This window comes from Bactrocera latifrons, unplaced genomic scaffold, assembly GCF_001853355.1.
Source record: "Bactrocera latifrons isolate USDA-ARS-PBARC rearing strain unplaced genomic scaffold, ASM185335v1 scaffold_269, whole genome shotgun sequence".
NCBI lineage: Eukaryota > Metazoa > Arthropoda > Insecta > Diptera > Tephritidae > Bactrocera > Bactrocera latifrons.
Genome location: NW_017536285.1, coordinates 76,527 through 87,739, shown reverse-complemented (window position 1 = coordinate 87,739; position 11,213 = coordinate 76,527). Strand labels below are relative to the sequence as shown.

Here is an 11,213-nt window from a genome sequence, read left to right as displayed (position 1 = left end):
GTTTTATAGTATCAACAAACAGCTTTTTTATTTTTACTTCCTTTTTTAACTGTATACTTTTTTATAGTATTTTCGCCACAAATTTATTCATGACACATATTTTAATACGAATAGGTACACCATATGTTGAATTGATAAAAATTAAAGAAATTAGTAAATTTCATTCATCACACAAACTCCTAATTACAAAAAAAAATATTTTTTTTTTAACACACCTTGCTAATATTTTACTCAACACTGTCTGCRTTTAATAATCATTTTTGTTTATTGTAAGTATAAATGCGAGTACATCTCTCTCAGACCGTGAGAAAAGAAAAATTATTAACTTTGAGTATATACACACTATATACTATACACAACAAATCCCTAACGAATGTGAATTGTGAGAGACGCAAGKCTACTTACCAGTACTTGAGCTTTGGCTGTAAATCTGGCAACTTCTCCGTCTCCAGAGCACGCCGCAATGTTTTCAATTCACCGTAATTGGCCATTGCATGTATGGCGCTCTCCCAAGTGCCGGCATGTAGCAGAGCCTTAGAGTTTTTGTCGCGATAATCGAGCATATTCTCCCAAAACATTTCGCATGTGTTCACAGTACCTAAGTATTGGTGAGTAATTATATTGAGATAAGCGCATAAAAACAGGTGGAAATGATAAGGGCGATTTTTGTTACAAACGTATAATGAAATTAGCATAAAATCAAAAGTATGAACCTGGGAAATTTTTTTCAGCATGCACTACACCCATTTCAGCAGGTATACTATCAAAGCCGCAAGTAGATATTACGTAAGTGTGCTGCTTTTGCGCCAAGTAATGATACTTCAGACGCATGCCTTCGATATATTGTGGCTCTCCGCTAATATCCACATGATGAGTGCCGGCTTCAATGCASGCCTTCACAACGACTTCGCCGTAGAAACGATAGGGGCCACAACAATTGATAACGACCTTGTTTTTTTTTTTTAAATTAAAATTACAAACCAAATAAAGTTACTACGATTAAAGTTTATTAACAACCTTGCATTTCGCTGCCATCGCCTCAATCGATGGGCGATCGCCCACATCGGCCAATATGATCGGCACGGCGCTGAGATCTTTGCCAATTTTCTGACCCGCAGTGCTCAGCACATTCTTCAGCTTGCTCTATATAACATATATACGTACAGACATATCACACATATGTACCACAGGAACAAATTTGAGTTACTCACCTTATTACGACCTGCCACACCCCAAGTGAGACCCTGTAGCACTTCTGGTGCCTTTTCCACCGCAATTTGGCCGGTAAAGCCGGTTGCGCCGAAAATAATTGCGTCTAATTTCACAGACATTTTCACACTGACTGCCTATCGCTTTCTAGCTAAACAAAAGTTCCTACGTTATCTTGCGCGTTTTGCTGATGGCTCATAAGCTGTCAAGCGACTAAACTTTGTATCGTCATCGATTTGTTGTTGAATGACGGCTGGTTTTGGTGTGATCAAGGTCATGTATTTTTAAACTACATTTTAATTGGTTTTTTTATTTATTTTTTATTTTAGTACATACGAGGGTAGGTCCAAAATAACTCCAATGTTGACCGAAGTGCATATGAATGAATCAAGTGGTTTATATCATTATCTAAAAATATATAGTTTTCTGCCACTGGAGACTTTTTATAGACCTTTTTCGACTTTTTTTTTGACTTTTTCATATTAGTACTTAATCTTAAACAGAGTTGCTAATTTCATAATTAAAGAAATTTGGACTCAAATTTAATTTTTTAAATAATTTTTTAATAAAATGATTTAAGATTAGAATTAAAATTGTATTTAGAGCTAAAAAAAAAAAATAATAATTCCAATGATAATTATTTATCAATTATTATTTTTTTTTATGTATTACTTTGCAAACCTAATCCTAATTAATCGCTGCATAAAAAAAAAATATGTGTAAATATTGAACACTCATTGTATGTTAGYCATTTCTCGTTACTTTTTTCTTAACCCTCGTATGTAACCAGCAATTAGTTCCAAAGCAGCTCAGCTCACATTAAATTAATTACATAACTTGTCAATGCGCTCACGCTCATTCTCTCATACTCTAAGTATCTAATCCCGTGTTTTTAATAACAATGATACTGCATTCAAACATTTTATGAAAAAAATAGTTTATTTACTCATATAAATAGTACATTACTTACGTAAGTATTTTGCTACATACATACATACAAATATGTATACAGTATGTATGTATGTAGTAAAATGCATATATTAATAGTAGAAAAAATCATAGATTTGCTACTGAGCATATCGGTGTAATCTTCTATTGTATACTCTCCAGTTTCAGTACCTCGAACTTTATGCCATATTTGTACTTTTGTAGCTCATCGATTAGACTTGTTTTGGGGAACGCGTAACCAGGTGAAATCACGCCGCCACTAAAAGAAAATTGCAGTTTTTAAAAGATATGCATAAAAAGCTCATAAAAATTATATTTWAAAAAAAAAGTAGTAACAATAATACCATACCTTCCCGGCAGCTTGTCTTTCTCGAGCAAAATGATCTTCGCTGAGGCCAAAAGGCCCACAGCAGTCATGGCATAGAAGGGATTGCGCCCAGAAAGCCGTGTCCATAATTGCTGTTTAGGTTGCTCATTCAGCGTTTGATCTTTGGTCCAGCCCGTGGTCTTGAACACCATTTCAAAGGAGTGTCCCTCCATATTGTCCTCAGTGGGTCCCTCTTCGGTTAAAATGCCCAAAGTGAAAACTTTCGGAAACATCATTAGCACTTTGCGCGTCCAACTGTATTGAGCAAATAGTGTGACTAATGATATCAACCAGGGCACAAAGACGGCATATAATAGTGATCTATAAAACAACAAAAAAATTACGATTTCAATATGATGTCTGGTCTTAAATGTKAAGTGACAAAACCTACTTAAAACCAATATAGTTCTCGTATTGTATAGGGCGCTTTTTCTCGTTTTCAAACAGGAAATTTTGTGTCTGCACAACAAGGTCTCGATCGCCGGTATGAATGGGTACAAAGTAACTTTTCAGCGTAGGCACCCTGTGCGGGTAAGAGCTGTGCGTAGAAACATGGCAAAATAATTATTAATATTATTAAAATAACACAATATTTCCATATCACAATGTAAGTGAAGTGAACGCGTTCTTACCGCACTTTCAATTCCGGCTCCAAGCGAGGTAGATCTTTGGGCGTCAACTGCCCTCTGAKTGCAATAAGTTCGTCGACATGACTTAAAACATGTATAACGCTCTCCCAAGTACCGCCGTGCACCAAAGTTTTACAATTTTTATCTTTGAGATCGACCGTATTCTCCCAGTAGGATTCGATGGAGTTCACGGTGCCTAAAATGGATTTATATAAAAGAATTTGAATTGTGTTTGAKAAATATAATAATTATTGATATATCTGTATATGTTAAATATGTACCTGGAAAATTGCGTTCGGCAAATGCSACACCCAATTCTCCGGGTATGCTATCAAATCCGCAGGCCGAKATTATATAGGCATGTTTCTCTTTAGCCAAATCTTGATATTTCACCATCATGCCTTCGATAAACTGCGCCTCACCACTGATGTCCACATGATGCGTGCCGGCTTCAATACATGACTTCACCACTATTTCACCATACAAACGGTAGGGACCACAGCAGTTCACAACGACCTTACAAGGTACAATAATATAATAGAAATTTAATTTAGGCTATTATGGGTGCTTTAACAGTATTCTCTCTAATTTTATGCACTACTTATGTATATTGGGTATAACAACAAACAGAGCGGTTTTTGTTATAAACACAAAATTTGTGGTTAGTTATGAGTAAATCACTTTTAATCACCTTGCACTTGTTTGCCATCTCTTTAATGGACTTTTCATCTTCAACATCCGCTATAGTGATTGGTATAAGCGAGAGATCCTTGTCAACTTTTTTACCCACAGTACTCAATATGTTCTCCAATTTACTCTATAAAGTGTATATTACCGTTTGCTATTAAAATTACTGCGGTACCGTTATATGTACATATGTGTRTTTTGTTTTACCAAATTCCGGCCGGCAATTCCCCACGTGAGTCCTTGCAACACTTCCACCGCCTTTTCGACCGCAATTTTTCCRGTAAAACCGGTTGCACCGAATATGATTACATCCAATTTAGTAGTCATATTGTTGAAATGTTATTATTTAGCAATTTGAAGGACAGTATACTTTGCCGGTGCTTTTCGAAAATGTGAACGCGCAAAATGTCTCGCAATTACTGAACTCGCATACGCAGAAGCGCTGATGTCTTTGGAAGAAGTCGCTAATTTTTAGTCAAGGTCTACCCACGCCTAGATMATGTGTGCAATATATACTCTATATCAATCAATTATGCTCAGAGAATGAAGATGCATGTGTGCTGCCACTCGTGAACTACCTTTGGTGGCTTATTTTGCGACATTTTTGAAGACACCTTATTGATAAAGCATGAATTGTCATTCAGCCGAAATATTAATACTATTTTTATAGTATATTAAAAATAAAATATAATTTCGAAAAGAGGAATTTGACTTCACAAACAACTACATATATCCGTACTAGTCCCTGTGCGATCTTCAATCAGCCATCTAACCTAACCTAATTTAAGTTAAGATATCTTCAATTTAGGACCACAGTTATTTACACTTAAAAATACTTCGAAGAAATGTATTTTTTGGAGGCAAAATACGACTAAAAAGACTTTATAGTATTAGAGCCGGTATCCCYGGGATTTAAGCGCCTTCCAAAAAGCATTCAACATAGAATTTTGAGCACTCGTCTTCCCTCCATTTCTCGTATAAAAATTATTATTAGTTTTCGACAATACTTAGTATAAAATTTACCTCCATATGTTTTCCCTAAATTTTATTTTTTTTTTAATTTAATAATTTAATTAAGCGCCTACGAGCGGTTTCAGTAAGTTCTTACTCATTCTTTATTCAAAGCGATATATCTTCTACAACCAAACTGATATTAGTAACTTTGCCGGCATTATTTCCACACTTCAATGCTGGTTTGTACGTTTGACAAATATGGCAACACTCTCACAGCCATTTATGTATAAGAGAGCGCCATACCACCGCTATATCAATATTTTTGCATTGTTGAGTATAGCAAACAATCACACAAATATATCTATATATGTCTACATATAAGTCTAGTACATATGTATAGTACGTATCATTGTTGTGAAATTATTCGATATATGAGCTCGTTTTATTCACAAATTGGAGACAATTAAAATTGTAATCAAATACAAGAGGGTTCCCTGTAGGAATCAATAAACAAAACTTCTGAATTATACATACATATGTAYATATAATACGTAAAACTGTCCGAGCAATTCAATACCAAACGAGGTTTCAGACAAGGCAACCCCTAATCGAGCGACTTCTCACGTCCTGCTATATGGTGCAGAGGAACGGACGATGACAACATCTGATGAGTCGGCGTTACGAGCTTTCAACTGAAAGATTCTGCTGAAGATTTATGGAACTTGCGCATTGCCAATGCTGAATACCGCAGCCGATGGAACGATGAGCTGTATGAGATATACGCCTACATTGACATAGACATCATGCTGTCCATATGGAAGAATACTCTTCAGCTTTGAAAGTATTCGACGTAGTACCCGCCGGGGGATGCAGAGGTTGAGGAAGACCTCCACTTCGTTGGAAAGACGACATGGAGAAGGACTTGGCTTCGCTTGGAATCTCCAATTGACACTAAATAGCGAAAAGGAGAACTACGGACGCRCTGTTGTAATTTCGGCTATAACCGCATAAGCGGYGTCTTCGTCATCGATTAGGAAATSGAGTTTGATACGGCACTCCTCTTCGTATCAGCTGTTCTTTTCATTTGCCTTTTTCGAAAACCAATGGTCTGTTTGTAGCTGTACGTAAGGAGCTTTAAATGTCGTCCCGCAGTTTCTCTCAAGTTGCGGATAAGTGCTCTCAGAGAGCAGAAGTGCAAGTCGAGCAGAACTTCATTCGGCTGATTAGTGTGATTGCAGCTTCTCGAGGTCGAACCGTTCTGATTGGTGACTTTTCAATCCGGAGACAACTAGGTAGCCAGATGAATTTTCTTATGCTGGAATCAAGTACTATGGATAACCATATTTCGTGCTCCGACAAAGTCGATCGCTGATGTTTCATCATGAAGGCTGAATTTGCCGATGGCCTAGTGCCATAGATACCTTCTTTGCCCGCCCTGGCGTTAAAGCCGCTAAGCACAGTTTTGGCTTCGTTTTCAGTTAAGCTTTTCAWACATTTTCAACTAATACCTACTGGGTATGCATATGATATGTTTATATTTACCACATATCTCCATATTTATTATATATACATAAATAAACTAACTATAWTTAAAAGTACTTGTGATGGTGCACTAGAAAGTCTGGACTATGCTTAAAGTATTTATTATGTATTATTAGGCATTACACAATATYAAATATATGTATATATAATGCACATACATACATATACTAAATACTTGACATAGCTAACGATAAGAAATTAAACTATTATATTGTTAATATTGATAACCGAATGTTTTGTTGTAGTATGTTTGTATAATACATAACAACTTGATATGTTATAATTTCATTTGCAGCAAATTGTGAAATTCTTAAAGAAATTTATCGGTAAAAAATCTAGACTTATGTGCTTCCACATGTTAACAAAGTGTTCAGCTGTCAAACGGTTAATCTAACGGCACAAGTGTAAAAGTCGATAATGTGGTTTCCGTAGTGTAGTGGTTATCACGTGTGCTTCACACGCACAAGGTCCTCAGTTCGACCCTGAGCGGAAACAAGCGAGTTTAAATTTTTTAATTTTTTATTTAAAAATGAGAATTTTTCGTTTATTAAATATCGAAATATATTATATTTTAGCAAGAAGTGTAGAAATGCAGTTGGCACGGAGACCATTTAGATTTCTGGCAAATTTCGAATATCTTCGATAGTTTAATGCTTGAGTGCAGAACGCATTGACAAGAGCTAAAAAATAATTATTTTATTATATAACTTCTCATTTCTCTATATATGTATGTACCTTGTACTTAATCCTTTCTTTATAATATAGTGTCTTTGAAACTATCTCTCTCGTAATGCCGAATATTTCCAARTTTATTCAAATTTCCCACATTAAAGCTCAAAATCAAGCTGAAATCAACAAAAAGTCCGAACAAAAAATTAGCAAAATACTGCAGCAAAATACATCCCTTGTAAGCTTTGTTTCCGCCCAGGTTCGAACTGAGGACCTTGTGCGTGTGAAGCACACGTGATAACCACTACACTACGGAAACTCTTAACAAAGACATTCCAAATGTTGGACTTGCAAACACTTAAGCCACACCCATTATATTATATTATTGCTTTTTTTGTATTATGTAGGTCGTGTCTCGACAGAAAAAGATCGATTGTTGCAACTTGCGACAATAGAAATTGTATTACAAGTCAAATCAAAGTTATGAGTAAAGTGACTGTGCAAAATRCAAGAAATCCGGTATGAACTTGTGGTATTTCGCATTTTTCCGCTATAAATAGGAAAAGTAGCAAATAATATAATTGAATTTGCCACAAAATTACGCTGTTATTCAATTACATTACGGTCTAAAGAAAATGCGGTGAACTATTATTTTGAGGTTAGGTTTTCTCATAGGCCAAGCAGTAACTATTTGGTCGCCTATGGGGCCTGGTTAAAGAGTTATTGTGGTTTCCGTAGTGTAGTGGTTATCACGTGTGCTTCACACGCACAAGGTCCTCAGTTCGAACCTGGGCGGAAACAAACGAAATGTTAATATTTTGCTTTTAAATTCTCTTTACATTATTTTGCTAAAATCACATTAAAAAGAAAAATTTTATAAAACTGAAAAACCACCATATACGGTCAGTACACATAGTCTTTCGTGTATACAAAAACACAATACTGTTCTTTAAATCAYGAAACGGGAGATGCATATTTTTTCTAGTTAATGAGTGGTTCCATAATAAAGTCAAATAATTCTCCAAAAACTAGCAAGTTAGCTGCTTTCGAATAAAGTTTGCTTTAATTTGGTAAGAGCATTTCTCAAAACATTTGTGAACTACCAAGATCAAATTTTCGAAACACCAATAAACCAATAACGGTATATGGTAACGGTTTCCGTAGTGTAGCGGTTATCACGTGTGCTTCACACGCACAAGGTCCTCAKTTCGAACCTGGGCGGAAACAAGCAAGTTAAATCACTTTTTTAAAAATCGCTGTCTCGGTTTTAGGCATTGAAGCAGGCATTGTTCGACCGCATACAAAAAAATTCATACATTCATCAATGGGACATTTTCCGAGCATCTTTCACACAGAAGTCTTTGTTAGAGTCAACTAAACTCAATATCCAACGCAACCATCGTGTCGTCATATTTAGCAACCGTCAAGTCACACTAAAGGCGATCTCAGTGTATGRGGTTAAATCGCTTTTAGTGATGGAGTGTATAGGAAGGCTAAACCGCCTATCAACRTGCAATCGGGTGCACCTAATATGTGTGCCGAGGCATAAAGCTTCAATGATCTGACCGACGAACTTGCGGCAGTGTCCAGAATGATGCGACCAAAACTATGCATTGCACTGGGGTCCCACACTTTTAAGGAGYTGCTCCGAACGGAAGAGAGAATGAGGAAAGAACGGCAWTGGGAGCAGGTAGCAGGAATGCGCAATGCCAAGCTGTTTCTGGGAGAGTATAACCTCGCAAGGTATAAGGAAATGATCAATCTCCCCCGAAGGAAATTTCGCCTCCTTGTAGCGCTCTATACAGGGAACTGCAGGCTCAGGTAGCAATTGTCCAACAAGGGTATAGTCGCACAGGAAACCCCAGAACACCTGATTCTAGATTGTCCAGCAATTTACAGAAGCAGGCAAAGACTATAGGTTCCATTTACGTGGAAAAGGATCACATCACCTCAGTTGCTCCCAGCAACCTCGTGGAATTGTTCAGGATACTGAACATTCAAACTTTAGTATCTATCTATATATCTAGACAAAGTTGCTTAGATTAATAACTAGAGCATTTCAAGCATACGCGATTTACCAGCTCAAGAAGCACCTTTGCTACATAACATGGTTTCTCTTAACTTCAGTGCGTCTTTTATGAAGAGAAATAGCGCAAAAACCAAAATTGGAGTTTCAAACTTCCTTAAAAATTATTATTTAGTATGGATTCAAGTTCAAGTCCAATGCAGTAATATAGACAAGTATATACATATGTATATATGTATGGATATTCTTTGTTATAATTTAAGTAAGTGTAAACGAATGAGAATTGCTAATCATATAATTTTGTCAAGGCGCCATTTTCATAAGCCCGTTTTAATTAGCCTAGTGTCTTTAGCGACGTCCAATGATGTTAGCTTAAATAAGCGTAAAATCCGCTTGCACCGCCAACGACGCCAGCGGCATCGTTCAACRTTTAARTGAATTACATASTCGTAYGCAAATCGTRGCAATCAGATAGCCGAAGACAAGCGTCAGACGACGGAAGTTTACTCTGGAGCCGATCGCATTAAATATAGAACCACTTTTCAATTAATCATTGATTTGCCTGGCGCCAAGAGATCCGACCGCCTCACCAACACATCGTCGTGCAGTGGCACTGAAAATTAAAAACATTTGACATTCGCACTGATTTTATTGAAATGACTACAGCTTTCTAAGACATCGGTGAATTCTTCGCCAACTGTTGTGGCGCCTTGGCGGTGAAAATGCATTTTGGCCCAAGCCAAGCAGCCTGCGATACAGTGTTCTTTGTTTATACATAATATGGGTAATACTTTYTGTAATGTGCTGTTCAAGTATTGGAGGAGTTTTTGACTGAAATTCACTCAAATATTGATAGACTGTCAAAGAAAGGCGTACGAAATTGCARCAATCTTTGTAAGCTTTTACAAAGRCATAGCAAATACATAACACCAACAYACTCCAAACAATTTAAATAAACCAACTATCGGTTAAGTGACTGGTTAATTACCAATTAGATAAGTACGCTATCAGAGAATTCAATAAATGTTTAAATGAGTTTCTTTGTGTACGGTCTTATGAGTTGCCCCGTGTGTATGTGATATGTCTCAATTTTTACAATGTACAAGTATTAGAGTCTTGGTTTGCTGGAGTAGCATYGTTGCTAAGTTATCAAGCGCTATCTGGGAAGCTTTTCAGAAAACCTTTATGCGTCCTTGTAACCGATTCTGCGAGCTCTATTTGTTTTTGGCAACAAGCTTCATCGAGTCATACTACCAGTTCTTCTTCTTCACACTTTTCTGGTAGCCCAGTATGTTCTTCATCTTTCAAGCCAAAATCAACACGTTTTAATTATGAAAACCACTTTTGCCAGAATCTCTTGGCTAGTATTAAGGAAACCCAAAGAAATGGGGTAATGGGGCAGATCTTGCACCTTCAATTCTTCTTTTCGCTATTTGGCGCCAATTCAAGATTCCAAGTGCAGCCAGGTCCTTCTCCACCAGGTCTTTCCAACAGAGTGGAGGACKTCCTGTTCCTCTGCTTCCGCCGGCGGGTACCCAATCGAAAACCTTTAAAGTTGGAACCAGTACAGCCGCTGTCTCTTGAGTTGCTGCGCTATTCAATGTCGTCGCATAACTCGTACAGCTCGTCATTCCATCGACTAACGTATTCGCCGTTGCCAATACGCAAAGGATTATAACTCTTCCGCAAAATCTTTCTCTCGAACACTCCTAAGGCCGACTCATTAGTTGATGTCACTGTCCATGCTTCCGCACCATACAGCATGACGGGGATGATGAGTGRCTTGTAGAATTTKSTCTTTATTCGTCGAGAAAAGACTTYACTTYTTAATTGRATACTCAGTYCAATGTATCATTTATTGGCAAGAGAGATTCTGCATTGGATTTCAAGGCCGACATTGTTGTTGCTGTTAATACTGGCTCCAAGACAGACGAAATTATCTACGACTTCGAAGTTACGACTGTCAACAATGACATGGGAGCCTAATCGCGAGTGGAATGACAGTGTGTTTGATGACAAGAGATATTTCGTCTTGTCCACGTTCACTASCATAGTTTATAATATTAGGTTGTCAAAAAAGTCTTGCGGTATATCTTGTGGTATTTTTTATTGAATTTTCAATTGTTTATAAAATTTTTTTTGTTGACTCATGCCCAGCTCTTGACCGATGCTACGGCTGCTA

At 37.0% G+C, this 11,213-nt stretch overlaps 2 protein-coding genes and 4 non-coding genes across 6 annotated transcripts in view; 3 read left to right on the top strand and 3 right to left on the bottom strand.

The window, feature by feature from the left end:
• Positions 1 to 1,462, bottom strand: part of LOC108969861 (saccharopine dehydrogenase-like oxidoreductase) — a 2,814-nt gene extending 1,352 nt beyond the window's left edge. Inside the window, exons 1-4 of the mRNA XM_018934845.1 lie at positions 1,212 to 1,462; positions 1,018 to 1,143; positions 714 to 948; positions 406 to 598 (exon numbers count right to left, since the gene is read on the bottom strand). Coding sequence (XP_018790390.1) covers positions 406 to 598; positions 714 to 948; positions 1,018 to 1,143; positions 1,212 to 1,331 — 674 coding nt within the window. The 5' untranslated portion in view covers positions 1,332 to 1,462. The remainder of the gene's footprint in view (positions 1 to 405; positions 599 to 713; positions 949 to 1,017; positions 1,144 to 1,211) is intronic.
• A 663-nt stretch (positions 1,463 to 2,125) lies between these two features.
• LOC108969860 (saccharopine dehydrogenase-like oxidoreductase) lies at positions 2,126 to 4,326 on the bottom strand. Its single transcript, XM_018934844.1, has 7 exons — positions 4,048 to 4,326; positions 3,845 to 3,970; positions 3,435 to 3,669; positions 3,157 to 3,349; positions 2,916 to 3,062; positions 2,507 to 2,845; positions 2,126 to 2,416 (listed from the first exon to the last, which is right to left on the bottom strand). Exons 1-7 carry the CDS (start codon positions 4,165 to 4,167, stop codon positions 2,302 to 2,304), a joined length of 1,275 nt encoding a protein of 424 aa, XP_018790389.1. The 5' UTR covers positions 4,168 to 4,326; the 3' UTR covers positions 2,126 to 2,301.
• A 2,432-nt stretch (positions 4,327 to 6,758) lies between these two features.
• Positions 6,759 to 6,831, top strand: Trnav-cac. The gene has a single exon. It is a non-coding gene; the product is annotated as a tRNA-Val (tRNA).
• A 420-nt stretch (positions 6,832 to 7,251) lies between these two features.
• Trnav-cac lies at positions 7,252 to 7,324 on the bottom strand. Its single transcript has one exon. It is a non-coding gene; the product is annotated as a tRNA-Val (tRNA).
• Positions 7,325 to 7,733: 409 nt separating this feature from the next.
• On the top strand, positions 7,734 to 7,806 carry Trnav-cac. Its single transcript has one exon. It is a non-coding gene; the product is annotated as a tRNA-Val (tRNA).
• Positions 7,807 to 8,159: 353 nt separating this feature from the next.
• On the top strand, positions 8,160 to 8,232 carry Trnav-cac. The gene has a single exon. It is a non-coding gene; the product is annotated as a tRNA-Val (tRNA).
• Positions 8,233 to 11,213: the final 2,981 nt, after the last annotated feature.